The sequence below is a fragment of the Pollachius pollachius genome (genome assembly GCF_949987615.1).
Source record: "Pollachius pollachius genome assembly, chromosome: 14".
NCBI classification, from domain to species: Eukaryota; Metazoa; Chordata; class Actinopteri; order Gadiformes; family Gadidae; genus Pollachius; species Pollachius pollachius.
Window position 1 is genome coordinate 9,702,810 of NC_136947.1, and position 19,277 is coordinate 9,722,086.

The 19,277-nt window shown below is 50.4% G+C and overlaps 1 protein-coding gene across 1 annotated transcript in view; it reads left to right on the forward strand.

Annotated features, from left to right (window-relative positions):
• Positions 1–1,569: 1,569 nt before the first annotated feature.
• Positions 1,570–19,277, forward strand: part of myo10 (myosin X) — an 87,955-nt gene continuing 70,247 nt past the window's right edge. The window contains exon 1 of the mRNA XM_079751162.1: positions 1,570–1,971. Within this exon, the coding sequence (XP_079607288.1) occupies positions 1,951–1,971 (21 nt within the window). The 5' untranslated portion in view covers positions 1,570–1,950. The remainder of the gene's footprint in view (positions 1,972–19,277) is intronic.

A 19,277-nucleotide genomic window follows, 5' to 3' on the forward strand; every position in this document is an offset into this window, starting at 1 on the left:
CAAGGCGGTGGCCGCCTTGACCGGTTAGTTAACTGGTCAGTTAACACATCAACTCATCACTCACGTCACCACCGTCAATGAGGTATAATGACAGCCAGGTTAGAGTATGGGAGGAGCTCACACATACCTCTCTCCTAGCTCGCCAATAATCTCTCTCTCTCTCTCCCCTCTCGCCCTGCACGCCCCCCCCCCCACAGGGGAGGTGTGCTACTTAACCTCTGTCCGGGGCTGAGAGGGAGGGGTCGGAGGTCAATCCAGCAATGTTCAAATACTTGACCTTCAGCGAGTGGTCGTTGAAACACCGGCGTCTGATTGGTGGTCGTCGGCTGCTCAGAGATGTCCTGTAAGCACACCTCTTATGGGTCGTTATGTGTCGCCCATGAGGCAACAACAATGTGGTTGAGCCTCTGCAGTATTAGGACCTTTAATAACTGAGTGTTTCGGTGGCAAGACGGTTGGAAACTCTGGGGGAAATGGCCACTTATCGCCAAAAGCTGTCTGCAAAAGCAGGGCAAAAATGGAGGAATCAATTATAATAAAGCTCCTAAATGCAATTAGTTTAAATATATATAGAGGCTATATATATTATTTTACATATTTCTTAATTAGTTTAAATATGTTCAATACCAAGAGGCATGAAGAATACACAAAAATGCATTCACACCGAAATGGTTGCATAAAATACGTTATTGGTTAGAATAGGAGATAAACGTTAGTATTGTGTTGACTTCCTCCAGTTGATGGCCCACATGCAGATCTACATTAGGCCTACATTAGGCCTACATAAGGCCTACATTAGGCCTACTAGAGACCTACTTGAAGCTCCTAAGGTTATGTAAACAACCACCAATGGCTGCCCTTTGTGAGCCAAATAAACTCCCTGGGTCCAGAACCTCCCTTACCGGCCTACAGTAGCCTGTTCAATGTTAATTAGCTTTAAGCACACTGTTGAGAGGTGAGACACTGTGTGTTCCGTCATGTATTGTCTGTGGGATGACACCTTTTCAACAAAGGAAGCAAATTCAGTGCACACAGCCCTTAATGTGATCTTATCTCTCGTCATTTAACGTATGAGACAAATCAAAAACGGATTGATTAAAAGAGGTGGACACATTCACAGGCAGTTAGTAACATAGAGAATAAACAGGCCTAGTAGAGGTAAGCTAAACCCATGCCGTCTGCATGTCTGAGGGTTTATTGTGGGCCTCTTAAGACAAGGAGGTAAAGTTAGGAGTTGTCTTGAAAACTAATATCTCGCTGACAAAGTTCATCCAAGTACTCCTACTGTGAATATTTAATGTTATAATAATCAAACACCTCATTAGTTAGAGTGTTATGTAATTCAACCTGTTGACATCCCGCACATTGCTTAAACATAAAATAAACAGAAAAGATCAATCATTTCCGTGGAGCCTGTGTGCAAACTAACTCCAAACAACCCCCCCCCCCCCCCCCCCAGAGGGGCGGAGCTACGGACCGCTCGCTCCTCGGACCTGGTGCTCCTCCCCCTCCCCCCGAGGGGCGGGGCTACAGACCGCTCGCTCCTCGGACCTGGCGCTGCTCCACTCCGCCGCTCGCTGCACGCTGGGCTCGCTACACTCCACCGGACCGGCGGACAAAGCGCGGTGGCGCACGGGAATCAACACGTCCGGCGAACTTTGTGGCCGCGCTCAACTCCTGGACACGCGTCTGTGTGTGTGTGTGTGTATGGGGAGAGGAACACGTTCATGATGGACATATGGTTGCTTCTTGTGGATCAGTAGCCGCTGAAACAAAGGCAGTTTTGGAGACTGTTTCCTACTGTCTGTTCTTACATCTCCGTCCTGAGGAGACATGGAGTAGACCCGGGATTTAACGCATTGTCTGCATGCAAAACAGACGCGCTGGACGGATCGGATGCACAGTTTCCATACAGTAATCCCGAGGGATTAAACCAAAGAAAAGGGTGCAATGGATAATTTCTTCACGGAGGTAAGTGGATTATGAAAAGTTTGCTGTCAAGTCACGCGTAACCTATCCATGCTCACTGAGAAGGCTGAACGGAGTCTACCTTTAAACGTGAACCAACTCTACACACACTTGGCTACAGTTGATTTAGACTTATTTCCATTAACGGTCCAGCCATATGTTTTAGTGATTTGGTCTTGGATGTGGTGGTTTGCACGACATACTGTTGGTAAAGTCTTTGTTAACCTGCTGCAGGACGCTCTCACTTCAGCAACTTGTGTGTGTGTGTGTGTGTGTGTGTGTGTGTGTGTGTGTGTGTGTGTGTGTGTGTGTGTGTGTGTGTGTGTGTGTGTGTGTGTGTGTGTGTGTGTGTGTGTGTGAGAGTGTGTGTGTGTGTGTGTGTGTGTGTGTGTGTGTCCATTGACGCCGCACTTCTGTAAAACGTTTGCGTGTAACTATTGATTTACGATCGGGTTTGGATCGGTCTATTCCCAGTGGACCACTGGTATTTCCGTACCTCTTTCTGCGTTTCCTGCCGCCGAGGGTCTGGTGAACTATTAATAGATGCGCGGATTCACCCCGTCACCACAGCTGGGGGCTGACTGGCCACTTGTTGAGTGTTTGCATACTCGTTAAAATTCGGCTGCAGATTTACTACCTGTAGCCGCTAGGCTGGGTGACGGGTCTAGTTGAACTTGTTTATCAGGCGTAGTGTTTGAATAATTACTGACAACTTCTCCTCATGCTCCACTACTGACTCCACGGATGGGCTGACGTGTGGTGATGGATTGTGTTTTAACGACACGTGCAGGCCTGTGTTTAGACTCAGGCCTAATGCAGGTCAAACAACCCTAAACACACTGCGATGCTCGGATACATTATGCCTCGTTCTCAGTGGTTGGCTGAACTCCAGGTCAAACCTCATCTCTATCTCTGAGTCTTTCTGTCAATGAGAGCGGCGTGGTGTGTCTCGATGGCTGTATGTGTACCCACGTGATGGGATTCATTCCAAAACACGTTACGTGTAATCCGGTAATTTAGTCTGATGGTGAGGTGGATGAGTTTTTTAAAAAAAGGCCTGTCACACGGTAAACCACGCCCCCTCATGTTTGAAAGAGTGGCGTGGCCAGGAGCTCAGGTAGGAGTGTTGACACGTGACTCACACCTGCCTCGTCACTCACCTGATGGTTAGGAGGAGGGGTGGACGGTCACACAGTAAAGGTGAAGAGAGAAAGCGTTTCCTCTCTCCAGCCTCTCGTAAAGTACAGGAAACACACATCTGTCAACAGCAACTTTAACGTCCAATGTGTTCCAGGTCACACCTTCTGTGTGACTGGCCTTATACATCTTTAGCCCCCCCCCCCATTGCAAGGCCACAAAACATCTCTTAATTCAAAAGCACAACAAGACCCTGAAGGCTTTAGTAAGCCAGTCGTGTTCCTGGTTCTCATGAGCACCACCACGTGGGCTCTAGATTTGGATCTACCTCTGACGGGGTTCCAGCCCCGCCAGAACCAGGCAATAGTTCACCGAGGCCTGGGACGCCGTCCCAGCTTGCCGTGCCTCTTTATATCTGCCAGCTGATCAGCGCTGAGACAAAGCCACCAGTCTTCAAGGAGAAAGGACTTGTTGACTGGGCAGTCAGAGAGACTCTGGCAGGCTGGCTGTACGTATGGGAGAACGCTCTCTCTCTCTCTCTCTCTCTCTCTCTCTCTCTCTCTCTCTCTCTCTCTCTCTCTCTCTCTCTCTCTCTCTCTCTCTCTCTCTCTCTGTGTGTGTGTCTGTGGTTCCTATATGTTTATAACCTCGGCAGAGATTGACATTCACAGTTGGAAGTGTTTTAGAGAACAGTACACAACCACTGGGTCTTGTTCTCAGGCAGTAGGAGAGACTGTGTTGTTGAGATGGAGACGGGTAATGAGGGTGATTAAACTGCGGTGTGTGTGGTACACAGACTACATCGCTGCACGACTCCAGCTCTGCACTGGCCTGGTGGACTTGATTTGGATTCAGTTTGATCCACTTTCCGTTTGCCTATGTTTGTCCTTTTCATAACGTAAACTTCTGTTGCAGCGTCTCAGCAGTCCGTTGGGCTAGCGACCACAGCCCTATACTTCCAGCAGAACAAACACAGAAGGATAGAGTTTGTTGTGGGTGGTGTACGTTTTTGAAGTGTAAGACGAATGTGTTTTGTTTGAATGTGTTGGAGATGGTAGAGGCTTCTGAAAACCGTGGCTCTTCTGTATCGGTCCTCTATAATTAGCTCAGGAAGCTAGCCAGCCCAAACAGTCTGAAGCAGACTCACTCCTATCACCCAGAATAGACGCGCCTTGCATTCAGGTTGTCAGAGCCTTCAGCCCAAGGGCGTAGGAACCGGGGGGGACGGAGGGGAGGTGTCCCCTCCAATATCGGAGACAGGCGCATTTGTCACACCTAAAAATTATACCGGATCTTTCAGGTTTCCGATATGTGTCCCCCACAATGTTAAACTCATTCCTACGCCCCTGCTTCAGCCCATTAAAAGGAGAGTTGTCTGGCTAGCAAGAACGTGAGGGGATACGGATATGGAAGGTCCTATCCAGAGAGTTCCGTCAGAGATAGTAAAGGGTGTTACTAGCACTGCACTGCTGGCAAAACAGCATCAGGTCCTGAGCAAGCCTACCCAGTGCACAGTGCACTTGTAGTTCACTGTAGATCACTGTAGTTCCCTGTAGTGGACTATAGTGCACTACTAGTTCACTGTAGTTCACTAGTAGTTTACTGCAGGCAAAACAGCATAAGATCCTGAGAAAGCCTACCCAGTGTACACAACACTAACTTTAAACAACTCACTTATTCCATCATCTCCTTAACTTAACAATATTTGAACAGTCTGTAAGGATCGGTTAGCCTTGACCTCGAGTACAGGTCGTTCTGTGTGATTGGTTCAGAGGTCATGGGGGTGGGGCGTCCCAGACCGCACAGGCACTGGTGGAGGTATTGACAGCTGGGCATGGCTGTGCGTAGGATGTGTACATACACAACATGCACTGGCCATGCAGCCTCTCGCCTTCGCTGGTCTCGGCCCGCTGTGTTTCCTCTGAGCACACTGGGCTCTGTTGACTCAATGGAGCCGGAGCTGCGATTGGCCGAGGCGTGTTTGAATTTGAACCTGGGGGCATGGCACGAGGCCAGGTTGTGCCCTGTGAGGTGACGCCCCCTCAGACGGACCCACTGCAGGGCTTCGGTGGACTGTAGTGTAGGTGATGGGTCTGAGAGAGGAACCCACTTCCTGTTTGAGATGAGGGCCTCAGAATATTTACTTAAATCAAATATTACCACAATTCCCTTTGTATAACATGACTATTTATTCTTTTGCACATGAGATTAAAAAGGTAGATTTTACACGGTTAAGCATCGTTTATATGCCATACAGGGATGCTTTCTTTCTCTTTGTATTGTAAGAGTCTTTGCATTGGTTTCCCCAGTGGGATCCCCGGCAGATCAGATGCCCTTCTCTGCCAGTTGAGCTTAACAGGACAGGTCATTAGGGCTTGATCAAGGCTTGATCAAGACAAGAGGATATCAAATCCCAGCTGATCCAGTCTGAGCAGACCCACACCTGGTCTGGATCATCACGGTTTAGTTCGGATCTAAAACAAGGTCCTTCTACACCATCACCTACCTCCAGGCCTCCTGGACGGCCCCTAAAACCACCACACGTCCAGATCTTACATATTGTGCAGTCCTGATTCTATGCGCTCCATAACTCTCCACCGTTGCACATTTTTCCTGAGAGATGTCCCTCTCCCAGCGTCTGGCTTCCTCATCAAACCCATGGACATCCCTAGACCATAGCGGACAAGAGGCCTCCAGAGACACTATAGAAGGTGGGCCTACAGACGAGATGATAGGCCTCTGTTTGTTCCTACGTCGCCGTAGGTTATGAACACCTTCAAAAAGAGACCTTCCATACGTCGAAGCGACAGACGGACAACTCTGTCTTTATGTTGTCGGGTTCATTGCTGATTGTTGGTCACACTCTTCCCGTTCTGAAGCAGTGACAGTGATTTCACGCCAATATCCGGCAGCCCTAGTCAGAAGTCAATCCAAGCTCCCCCCAGCCAACCATCCGCGCTTCTGTACTGCAGGCTTTGAGGGATCATCTCAGAGCAGGGCCAGCTCTCCAGTGTGGCCCCCCCCCCCCCCCCCCCCCCCCCCCCCCACCCGGTCACGTTTCGGGGGCTGAAACTCGACTCCTGTGCGACGGAGAGGAAAAGCTCCAGAAGGAATTTAAAGAGTGTGTGGGTTGGTGGTGGAGGGGCTGCTCTTCTGTCGGTCCTCTGAGCAGAACGCAGAGAGAAAGTGAGGATACAGACACCACCACGACGCAGGGCTGGTAGAGCGCACACGCTAGTAGAGTTTAGTCAGATGGAGTTTGGATGGAGTTTAGTCAGATGGAGTTTGGATGGAGTTTAGTCAGATGGAGTTTGGATGGAGTTTAGTCAGATGGAGTTTGGATGGAGTTTAGTCAGATGGAGTTAAGATGGTGTTTGGATGGAGTTTAGTCAGATGGAGTTTAGATGGAGTTTAGTCAGATGGAGTTTAGATGGAGTTTGGATGGAGTTTAGTCAGATGGAGTTTGGAGTTTAGGAAGGATTCAAGATGGAAGATATTGCCCTTCACTTCTTCAATAATGTTGTTTCCACAATTTTCTTTGTTTTGTAGCCTTGTAACCACCCTGTTCATCCTCTATAATTAACTATAATCATAGATAACCCTTACGACTTCCCCCGTGTGTGTGTGTGTGTGTGTGTGTGTGTGTGCGTGTGTGTGTGTGTGTGTGTGTGTGAGTGTGCGTGTGCATGTGTGTGTGACCCCCAGCAGCAAACAGTTCCTACATTAAACCAACAGAACGCAGAGCCAGATCGTTTTATCCAAACAGGAAGTCAGAGATTAGGTGCGCTATTAAAGTTTTCAATATCCCAGAGTGGCGATCGTATTTCACACTCTTTCTGTTGGAAGTCTAAAGAAAACTAAATCAAAGAGCTGCTGGGATCGACCATGTTGGCTCGGAGAGGAGTTCTCATACCACTCCTGTAATAACAACCACTCCGAAGAGGCAGACATTCTGGACCCGAGCCAGATCAAGAGAACCGGTTTCACCGCTCTGGGTTCACTGTAAATAGGGCAGGGAGTCGCAGAGCGGCCTGCGTACTTCCGTTCCTCCAACTGCAGGCAGGGCCGGCCGCTCTCTCTCAGACCACAGAGTCGACTTTAACTGTTTACCGCCCCGCTCTGCCGAGTGACATCACCTGGCATCCGTTGGAGCCAATTAGAACCAGCGGTTTCAGTAGTGAGCAGCAGAGGACCCGCCCCATTCTCGAGCTAGCCTCTGTTTTCACCGTTTCCCAGAGTGTGTGTTCCTTCCATGTTTCTAACACAAGGTCACTGCATTCTATGGCTGTACTAGCCCAACTGGTATCCACAGCATCGTTGACTTCACAGATAGTGATGCTTTATGCTAACGTGCGGGGGTTAGCGCCAAATGTTAGCATCAAGCTCACAGATCTGCTCACAGATCACAGGAACCATGGTGACCTGTTAGCTTGACCAGTTGGCATTCCCTTAATTGTGCGCGGCTGTGTGTAGCCTAGTCCGCGGTTCACACGAAACAGCGGCTAAACTGGGCTGGGAGGCCTCCGTTCATCTGTGGCCTGGGAGTTCTCCGTGGATCAGGTGAAACGCGGTGTCGGACAGGAGAACGCTGATTTACCGTCTGTTTGGGCGATGTGTCGCTGTTTGTCCCCGTCCCCCCCCCTAAGGTTAAAGCGTCTGAGTCAACCTCACTGACGGATGTTAAACGAAGCAGGCAGAACACGTTCTAAGTATGTTCTGAGCAGGTTTATCATAACCGTGTGTCCGGAGCCCAGATCGTGTATGTGTTGCTGCAGCTGTTGTCATGCGTGTGAGGCAGCAGACGGTCTGAAGGAGCTGTTAAGACTGTAGGGAAGATCGGAACCAGCCTGCTCTCTCCCAGGTCCTCATGTTCAGTGCTAAACTGAAACCATCGAAGGTTCATCCAATCTCTACCCCTCTTTGTCCCTATCTTTCTCTCTTTCTCTCCCTCTTTATTAAATAAAATTTAGGCCTGATCATTTCGGAGACACCATAATTGAAAGTGGCTTGGAAGTCAGGAAGGGTTTTCCTTTTCCCTTATTCAAATCTCTCTCTCTCTCTCTCTCTCTCTCTCTCTCTCTCTCTCTCTCTCTCTCTCTCTCTCTCTCTCTCTCTCTCTCTCTCTCTCTCTGTGTGTGTGTTCTGTCTGGACTTCCTGTGACGGCGCTGAACATTCCGCTGGGCTCTAGGCCTGGTTCACCTTTGACCCCTCCCTGGGTTCCCCGGGGTCTGCAGCTCCCCCACGCCCCATGCAGGCTAGCGTTTCACAGCCGGCCTCACAGGAGGAGTTTTAATTACGGTGGAGTCAGTGAATACACTCAGCGAGGTCACCCACCGCATTTCACTCATTTCAGATCTTTCAGTATTTGTATTCTTTCACATCCGACTAAACATAACCTTGTTTGAAAAGTTGGATGCGTAACTTCTCTCCACATTGTCCCACTCAACATTTGATTCCATAATGTCTTCCTACCCGTCATATAAACCCTGCAAGAAGTGAACCCAAAGATGACTAGCATGCACTGGCACTTTCTCAGGCTCCGATCAAATCCTTACTATATCTATGTAACGCTAGGCTACAAGTGCTAGTTCTGAGGGAAAACCCTGTCCGCTGGTTAAATGTGTCAGTTCTAAACCCCTCTCCCCTTGACCTGTGTGCCCTGTGGTGTCAGACCACATCCACCGGGGGCGTCCCATTAAGACAATCCCGAATCATGTCCATCTACCTGGCTTAGAGGTGTCTCACTGCAGGCTGTCAGACCCACCATAGCATCAGATCAAGGATGTGTGGAGCCGTTTCCAGCTCTGCAGGAATTAATAACGGCTATACTTCAAATCCCATCAAACTGGGATATGTTCCGGAATTCTCTACTGACACTTATCCCCCCCTCACCTGGTGAGTGGCGGCTCTCGGCTGGTGAAACGGCCAATTAAAACCCTGGAGCGATGGTGTTCATTTCCTGTTAGCGTCTCTGTCAAACAAATCCAGCGGACTGGCCCGAGCTCGACGCCTTGTTGTTTCGTACAAGATGTTTTTTATTTGATCCCAGATGGAGAACGAGGGAGCTGGTATCAAACACAGGGATTGGTTTCACTCCGACTCCTAATCCCTCTACGATTCATGTTTTTCAAGGCATGTTTGGATTTGCAGCAGCCTCTGTCTTGAGGCCGGGGGGGGGGGGGGGGGGGGGGGGGGGGCGTTGCCGTGGTTACTCCCGCCCTTGGCCGAGGGAGAAGGTGGGCCGATAAGGCCGGCAGGTAGCGGAGACGGTCACATGGCCTGTAACAACAGCAATGCTCTGAAACAAAGGCTAATATTTATAGAGCTGGTCGAGTGTTTTGGTCCAAGGTCTCACAGACACCTGACACGGACACACCTGACACGCAGACACACCTGACACGTAGACACACCTGACACGCACACACACCTAACACGCACACACACCTGACACGCACACACACCTGACTAGGGATTGCGAGAATGTAAAATATTCTTGACCGACCACCGAGCCTCATTAACCGGTTAAACGATTAATGAGCCTCATTAACCAGAGATTAAAATGTGCCATTTGAAATAACAGCCATTTCGAGCTGCGCCAGCCGCCTGCTATTTCGTAACTCTGCTTATCTCTCTCCCGTTCTGCCTCCGACTCACACACACACTCTCCGAGTGAGAGGCAGTGGCTCTAACCGTGGCCCGACCTGTGTTTGAATTGAAACACGAGGCATGCTTACTGCAAGTTGACCATGTGTAGAGAGCGGGGCCAATCGGAAGAGGGCAGCGTTAGGAGCTCATTTGAAACATTGCCGCGGCTCATTTAAGAAAAGGACAGCTCCGAAGAGACGCCGCTTGTTTAGTTTGGAGGAGACGGAAAAATTGAGTGTGAGGGATAATTTTTTTCACTTCGCACAAAACGATCTTGGAATGAGATGGCTGTAGTCTTATAGCATTTAGTCTACTGTCCATAATAATTTAGAGATCATTCTCCACCGCTCGCATGCGGGAATAATTAAGACTTGAGGAGAAATTAAACAGTGGGCTAGAGACGCGCTGTCCGTCCAACTTCCAATAAGTCACCTCATCTGATCATCTTTTTGTGTGAAGTGAAACCAACACACACTCCACAGTCCACGCTGAAAATTGTTTTAACCGACAAGCGACAAGATTGATCGGTTAGCGTTGATACGGTCAACCATTGGTCAAACGGTCATCAGTTAACATCCCTACGCCTGACACGCACACACACCTGACTTGCACACATACCTGACACGCACACTCACCTGACACTCACACACACTTGGCACGCACACACACCTGGCACACAGGGACGCCTGCAGACATCAACATAGCTCACGTGAGCACGTTACAGCCCCGCCACCCCACCCCTACTTGCCAACCGACAAACACCCAACCTAGGAGTAGTCAAAACCACCAACTGTTACTCCTCAAAGATACAGAATGAAACTGGGAGGCAGCCAGTCGTGTCTCAGAACCGAAAATGTAGAATCTTGAAACCATCTTTCTTGATCAGTAAGTGAGAAAGTTCAGGTCAAACCGGGTAGATCAACGAGGAGAAGCGTCTTGTTTGTGGGCAGGGTTGCCTAGGGGCTGTGTGTCGGTTCCCAGCCAAAGGTTGTGTGTTCGATCCCCACTGTCCGCAGTCTAGCCTGTAGGCTTCTTAGAGCAAGATGACTTCAGACCCCTACCTGCTCCTGAATAACTTGTATCTAAAGAGTAAAGCTGGTTTCACACCGCCGCGCGGCAACTCGCCCACCTCCATTCATTTCAATGAGGGAAGGGCGGCAGAGGGGAGGCGGTTACAAAAGCGGCTGTTGGACCAGGAAGTGGTTGCCGCCCACGTGAACCCGCACAGATTTACCGTTCAGCTTTCCCCGTGTTAAAACCTTCGGCGGCGGCCACCCAGCATCGGCAGCAGCAGCAGCAGCCGCTTTTGAAAACGCCTGGCCCTTTCACACCGCCGCGCTGAACCCTCCGGCAGCGATGCGGTTATTAGGGCGGTTGCCGCGCGGCGGTGTGCGAGCAGCTTAAAAGCAAATCAGAGTTTCTGAAGGTTATCTGTCGGTAGTGTTTCAATAAAGGGGACAGAACTGAAGTTCCTCCATATTGTTCTTCAGTACAGTGTCCCCTCTTCATCCTCATCTGCCTGATGATCATGGCACGGAGGCAGACTTTCATAACAACCTTAATTGTGGCCGGCCCACAGCCCACTAACGGGTCGCGGCCCGCAGTTTGGAAACCACTGAGCTGATCGACCGAATAGTTTGAATCTCTGGGCTGATGAAAACGTGGGAAGGAATCTAAAGCATGGGTGCAACTGGCTAGAAGGGCGGGGCCAGGGCCAGAGGGGGGTGGCCAGGGGGTGGTCCTGCTCTGATAGATGACTTGGTGACATCGCCAGATAGCGTCTCCCAGCTCTCTAGTCATGATCCTGCTGTCTGTGTTCACAATCTTTGTGATCACACACACACACACACACACACACACACACACACACACACACACACACACACACACACACACACACACACACACACACATACACACACACACATACGCACACCATTCACACACAAACCATGCAAACACACACCCATACACACACCATGGACACACAAACGATACACACACACACACACCATGCACACACACACACACAACATGCAGACAAACACAATTACACACACCATGAACACATCCAAGATAAAAGCGTCTCTCAAAGCCAGGCACTGACTATCCCATGTCCTTCACATTCTCTAATCCTAGAACCATTAATCTGGTAGTGCGAATCCTTCACATTAAGAGTTCCGCCCCCCGCCTTTCCCAAACTCCAAAGTAATTCCACAGTTTTTCCCATTGAATCTATTTTAGTTGCATACCATCCGCCTCACATGGTGTCCATGTCTATCAAACAACGTTAATGCTTAGGATGAAGGCCTCTGTCGTGACAATCATCTGTGGGGGTATTGTACACCACAGCCAGGGTTAGATGTTATATTCCCTGTGTTGCCCAATGGTTAGGGCATGGCACTAAAAACTGGCACGTCGAGTGTGCAAGTTAAATTCCTCCTAATCATCCATTTTACAAATCATACCTTTTGATCTCTTGTGTTGAGATGAGCCTTGCCTACTGCATTGCCCATGAGCAGGGCATTGTTGACACGAGTGAAGGTTTGAAGTCCCAGTGTGCCATTAGATTAAGGAAGCGCACGTGAAACCCAGCGATGAACCGTGAGTGAGTTCAACCCAGATCCTAACGACCGCAGACTAATTCAGCTCTAATTTCCTCAGCGTCTCTCCCCTCCGAACCCTCTCCTCCGCTAACCACCGCGTTCATTAGCCTGCGGTCGGGGTCCTTAAGTGACTCGACACGTCTCATCCACAGCCAGCAGCAGGCCCGCCGTTGGGTTCCGCCCCGGGCTCCACCCCGTTGCCACAGTGAACCCCAGCCTCCAAACATCCGCTGCGGGAGTAAACAGCCTTATCTGCTGGGCCTGGCGTGGCCGGCCGGGCATCAAAGGCCTGTCTCCTCCTCTCCGCTGCAGAGGAAGAGCCGTGGGGTGACCCAGGGCTCAGAGAGGAGCCTCGCACGAACCTGGGCTGATTATACCCTCCTCTGGCTGCACGGGGGACACCCCCAAAGACCTGGGGCTGGGGGGTCCATCTCCTCACTGGGACGCTCAGGTGGAGAGTACTGTAGAGGGGTTCAGCTCAGGAGGAGGATATAGAGTAGGAGGAGGTGTAGGGGAGGAGAGGGAGAAGGACATGGAGATAGAGGAGGAGTAGGAGGAGGTGTAGGGGAGGAGAGGGAGAAGGACATAGAGGAGGATGAGAGGTACATACAGTACAGGAGGAGTACAGGAGGAGTACAAGAGGAGTATAGGAGGAGTATAGGAGGGAAGCCTCCAGTGTTTACAGTCAGTCCGTTCTCCCCTGACGCCAGCCCTGCCAACACACGCAACAGCTGGATGCGGCCATGGCAACGTGGTCCCCAGCTGCCACCCCATAATGAACAGCTCCAGACCCAGACACGCACACACACACTTCTTCACAGCCACTCTCAGTTGTAATTGTGTGAACACACAAACACACACTTGGACGTACAGTGAGAGCGTCAACAGTCTCCTAAGTAGTTAGGAAGTCTCCTTCTCTCTCTCTCTCTCTCTCTCTCTCTCTCTCTCTCTCTCTCTCTCTCTCGCGCTCGCGCTCGCGCGCGCGCACACACACACACACACACACACTTCTGTCTCTCTCTCACGCACACACACTTCTGTATCTCTCTCACACACGTCTGCCTCTCTCTCTCACACTCACACGTCTCTCTCTCTCTCACACACAGAAGCACACACACATGGAAGAAAGTGCACACACTTGCAGACATATCAACAGTTGCGTGGCACAGGAGAGGAGAAAGTAGGTCAGGCAGCCGTGGAATGAGCCGGACCACCGAGGAGTATAATATCCATCCTCCCCCCGCCGCTATGTTATGGGTTCCAGACCGGCCATACACACTCCAGACTTCAGACAGGGACCGGTGATATACAGGCTGGGTAATGTCCACGGGGACCCCCTAGGTTAACACACTATGTATGGGTGTCTTACATGTTCCAAACAAGACAAGCTTGTGTAGCTGTGGAGGATGTGTTATGGGGACCTAACGAGATACACACAAGCACACACTCTGTATGAGTGTCTTACATGGTCCATTCAAGACAAACTCATGTAACTGTGGTTGATGTTGTTAACCTCATAGCATAATTACAAGTCATATTTTGGCTAACCTAACTCTCCTAATGCTGCTGATTCACTGTGCCTCATTGGCTTTATCCTCAGCCAACCAGAGTGCCTTTTCTGTTCCAAAATCACTCTCTGCCTAAGTCATCTGGTCTTCTGCATTTTTACGCTAAATACAAGATGAACTTTAATATTTGACTCAGGCAATTATGCTATGAGGCTAACGATATGTTATTAGGACCTTACTAGCTTCACACACACACTCTCTCTCTCAGAGTTGTTGCCTTCTGGGGTCCATTCAGGGCATACAAACTCTGTTGACTTTATGTTACGAGGACTAGACTATACACAAAAGCCTCTTGATTCTGTTTCATGGTGACGAGAATACACACACACCCTCTCTGGAGGGCGTGTTATGGGGACCAGACTAAACTACCCTGGTGTTTATGATCCCTGATGGATCTCTCTCCAGCTGGCCTGCGTCTGTGTTCTGAATCCTCAGATGAAGCCTGAGTCATTATTTCTTGATCTGCTGATTGCAATAAGTCCCTTTTGATCTCTTTGTGGGAGTGTATAATCATGGTTATAATAATAACAATGATGAAATTCATGATTGCATTTCGTATTCAACATTGGGTTAAGGCTACCTGCAGTATCAGGGAGTCCAGCATGCCTTATTATAATGTACAACGCACAATATGGGAGGGGTTTCATGTTGTAGTGTCAGGTAGATGGTAGAAGAACGCTGGCTGTGAACTGAGGAGGGGCGTACCACGTAACGACATCACAAAGAGCACACAGGCGAAGACACACCTCACTACATCGACTCAAAGAGACTCCAACAGAACAAACAACCTCTGGCCCATCAAGAGACAAACACATGCACGTGCACAGTGCGTGCACACACACACACACACACAAAGACACACATCCTGGTTTGCAGACAATGAAAGCTGAAAACAACCCTACACTGCTAGCATGTTCTTTGGTGAAAAAACGGTCAATTCCATAATACCTTATCCCTCCGGAACCATCACAAACTGATGGTTCTTCGCTAGCAGGAGAAATGGTGTTTAGATTCTGATATTGTGGTGGGGCTGTTCATCCCCCAGCAGAAAGGTTGTGGGCTTGAGTCCCAATGTCCATAGCCTACCTGTAGGCCTCCTTTAACAACCTGTCTTCTCCTGAAGGACTTGCATCGAGGTTCACTGTAAGCCATGATTGATTAAAGTACGCGGCGAACAATCGAAGCAAAGAGGACGACTGAGCATGCGCGACAAAGATCCGACCAGACAATGACCACTGTGAGGGCTTTGAACCTCACGGCCGTGATGAGGGCTTTGAACCTCGCAGGGGCCCGCAAACCTGGCAGACAAAAAAGTCGGACAAAAAGCCCTTTTGCCTTCTTTCCGTGTGGAAGTACCCCCAGCCCACGGGTCCCGGAGTCCGGGAGGATGTCGTGTTTGGAGAGACACATCCTGGTCCACGCTTTGAACTCTGGACCAAAAACAGCCCCGGCGTCTCCTCAAACGAACCGTTGCTGTGTTGATCCGTCCTGTCGGCAGAGCGTTCATCAGCAGAGCTCTCCCTCTCTTCACAGACAAACGCTGCTGTCAGTGGGACTAAAGCTGACTGTGGCCAGTGGCCGCTTGGTGCCTTGCTCGTAGGCACAGCCGTAGGCTATTTGCTTGGTGAGAGTGTTTGTCGTTGTCTTTGTCGAAGGTAAGGTGGATGAAATGCACCTGACATGTCCATCTCCACCCCCTTTCTAACTAAAAGTCAGCTGCGGAAAAACCAGGCACCAGGGAAGTTAACCAACAACTCAACAACCCCTCCTCCCCCCCCCCCCCCCCCCCCCTCATGCTCCAACCTGTAGCAAAGCACACCTGCCTGGCTCGAGAGCAGTACAACGCAGCGTCTCTTGGCTCAGAAGGTTCTCTCTCCACCAAGAGGAGGAGGAGGGCAGATGCGGTCTTTTCAAAGCCGCGGGGGTCTTCAATGGTCTTCTGTGAGCCTCTCTTCGTCGGGGCCGTGGTGTTCATCGCGTGCAGGATGTTCTTCTTTGTGATCCTGCCAGGGCTTCCCAGAACCCGGGACCCAGCCTGCTGGGGTCTGATGCGGCTGCCAGTGTCCCGGTCCTCTGTAGTCCATCCAGGTCCCGGGACAGCACTGTCTGACCCATGACCCAGCTCTGGGTCTGCAGATCAGCCTGGACCTGGGTCGTCAGTCTGGGTCCAGCTCCACACACAGCAGCTTGGAGCATTAAAAGGCAGAAGGAGTCTCTACAGAACAGACTGTAAAGGATAAAATTTTACCAGATTCCCATTTCCCACCCTGTCTATGCAGATCACAGTGGCCATGGCAGCCCTGCGTCTGCTGGAGGGCTTGTAGTGGTACAAACTACTGTTGGTCATGTAAACTGGTCATACTGGTTGAGAACTAGCGATACAAACTGCTCTTGTTTGTGTAAACTGGTCATACTGGTGGAGGATAGTGGTACAAACTGCGCTTGTTCATGTAAACTGGGCATACTGGTGGAGTATGTGTGGTAGAGAAGTGGTGCAGAAACAGTATGGTGGCCTACTTTAAACACTCGATTCATCAAATGACTCCCCAAATAACGAGCGTGAGCGCTTAGTCACCTCATTAGCCTTAACAAGGCCTGTTGAGTCGCCAGTGAGGCCCTGCGATGAGGCTCCTCATCATCTCCGCTTCTTTCACGAGCTGTCAGCGGCGCTCTGATCACATGACCCTCCCTCTGTCCGCTCTCATCCCAACAAAGGACCCATGTGCCCCTGTCTGTCGCCACAGTGACGTAAAACAGGACGGGCTGATGACAGCCTTTGGGTCCGCGGGGAGAGGAGACCTTTCCCATATCAGCTGCGTTTATTGAGTTTGTGTTTGTGTTCTATTAGCCAGCTCTAGACGCCTCTCCAGTAAAGTATTTGTAATGGATTCTCGTTAATCCTTTTCTTCACGGGCGGTCAGCTCGTTGTGTAACCATTTGACTAAATCTTATTTCTCACTTTATTCCCGCACACTTGCGTGACGTTATTAAACGCTCTGTTTTTCAAATTCTTTCATGGAACGTCAAACAGATGGTATCTCGCCAATTCAGCCACTACGTTTCCATGGTACCCCCTCCCCCCTCCCCCGAGGAATCCATCGTGTGATGCAACCACTGCTTCTGTGTAACAAAACACAACAACCGGACCGTTAGAGGAACAGGCTTCTGATTCAGACACAACCGGGGCTCTGTCGTCAATGACGAGGCATTCCCCCTGCAGCATCCCAGAATCCCCCTGTGACGTTGCTGTGACGCCCGGACCCAGCCCGTCGGGGAGACACACCTGTCTGACTCAGCCAGGTAGATCGTAGCTCCGCCCCCTGAGGGTGATCTGGGGAGCGTGTTCAGACCGGGGCTGTGATGACTGATGACAGGGGCTAAACCCGTTAAAGAACCCCATCAGAGAGTTGCATCAGAGTTATGTTTTTTTCAAGCCACTTACTGGAATATAATCACAGTCATAACCAAACCCTGCGCTCCACCTGCACGGTGATCAGAGGGCCGACTGGAGTTATTTTGAACTGGGACTGATGAAAGAAGCCTTTGTATGCTTCATTCGTGATCCTTTGATGTCACATGCGAACAGGGCACTAGCAGGGCTAGTGCTAGCAGGACTGGCGCTAGCAGGGCTAGTGCTAGCACGGCTAGTACTAACAGGTCGCTAACAGGATGCTAACAGGCTGCTATCGGGGCAATAACAATGTTGTCTAGTGTGGACTAGGACTCACGGAGCTATCACCAACAGTGCTAAAGCTAACAAGGCTATCAGGGAGGTGTTTCAGCAGCAGAAAGAGTGGTAGTGGTTGTGAGAATGCAAGCTCCAGGAGGCAGGTGATGAAGGTGATAGGTTCTGCCTACTCACATCACTTCGCTGGGCGGTCCCTACGAGTCTTTGAGGGTTATTTCTGTCAGTGGAGTATTTGTCAGCACAGGGATGGATGAGAGGCTGTATGTACCAGTACCATACTATCTGCCGATTCTAGAGTCAAACTGTGTTTATTCTGAGAGCTTCTGAGTTTTTCCACTACTCAAACCCCCTTTCCTTCTTGAGATGTGTTTTTCATCTTGATGCGTTTTATAACTCGCTGCTGACCATTTCATCCTCATCGTCGCGGTAACAAACATCAACACAACAACAGCCTCCACATCACCTCTCCTCCTCCTGCCTCACTCCTCACGATTCCCAAGGACATCAGTAGCTTTGTGTCGCATCCAAAGACATTCCGGGTCCTTCCCTCGCCGACCGCTCCCGACAGCTGGGGCGCACTGGGCCCCGCCTTCTGTGACCTCACGGACGCTCCGGACCGCATTCCTCCTGACGTCCCGGGGGTGGGCCCTGGGTTTGGCTCCTCCCAAACGGTGGAGCCATCGCTCTTTGAAGAGGCCGAACCCAGAATCTTTCATTGGAGAGTCAAACACCCCAAACCGCTTGACCATCCAACCCCCACATTTAACAACGCAGCGCTTCTGGACCTGATGCTGTGTGATTGGCCCATTGCTCTCTAGCGTCTGCTTGTGGGCGTGTTTAAAATTACTGATGGGAAGTGCTAAAACACAACAGGAAATGGAATCCAGCCCGAGTGTACTGAGGCTCACTGAAGGTTGATTTAATGATGGGGTTCTGTTGGCATAAAATTAACCTGGTGTCCTTAATGCATCTCATGCTGAGACACACACACACACACACACAACCAAACACACACAAACACACTCACTCACTCACTCACTCACTCACTCACTCACTCACTCACTCACTCACTCACACACACACACGCGCAAACGCACACACTGATCAGACTCAACCGATCGGAACAGCGATCGCAAGGCAGCTGCTTCCTGGCCATGCCCCCTCTCTGAAACCAGAGTAGTCGACCTTTGACCCCATGTTGTGTTAATAATTGAGACACGCCAGGTGACTACCGGGACGGGTGTGTGTGTGTGTGTTTGTGTGTTACCGGCCTTGTCTGTGCAACCCAAACCCTAACCCCTTTTTGAGAGAGATGCAAGATGCGCCTCGACTCAAACTAGAGTTCTCCCACGTTTCCCATCACCTGCTGGCTGTTGGTCCTCCGCTCTTGTTAGGCAAAGTAAACTCTGACGTCAGGATATTAAGCGTCTCCTTACACGTTGATCCTTCTCCTCGCTGGGTCCCTCCCTATGATGCCTGGCCGTCTCTTGGCACGCCAACACTTACATCGCCCGCCTGCTATACGTTGACCCCTGACCCCCAGGAACATCGTCCACACCCCCATGTTACGCTGACTGCGTCAACGAGGGGTCCCCCACCTCTGGCCGGGGTCCCAACCGGAGGCTGGGGGGAGGGGGGGTGGAGATGTTGTTGTGATATAAGAG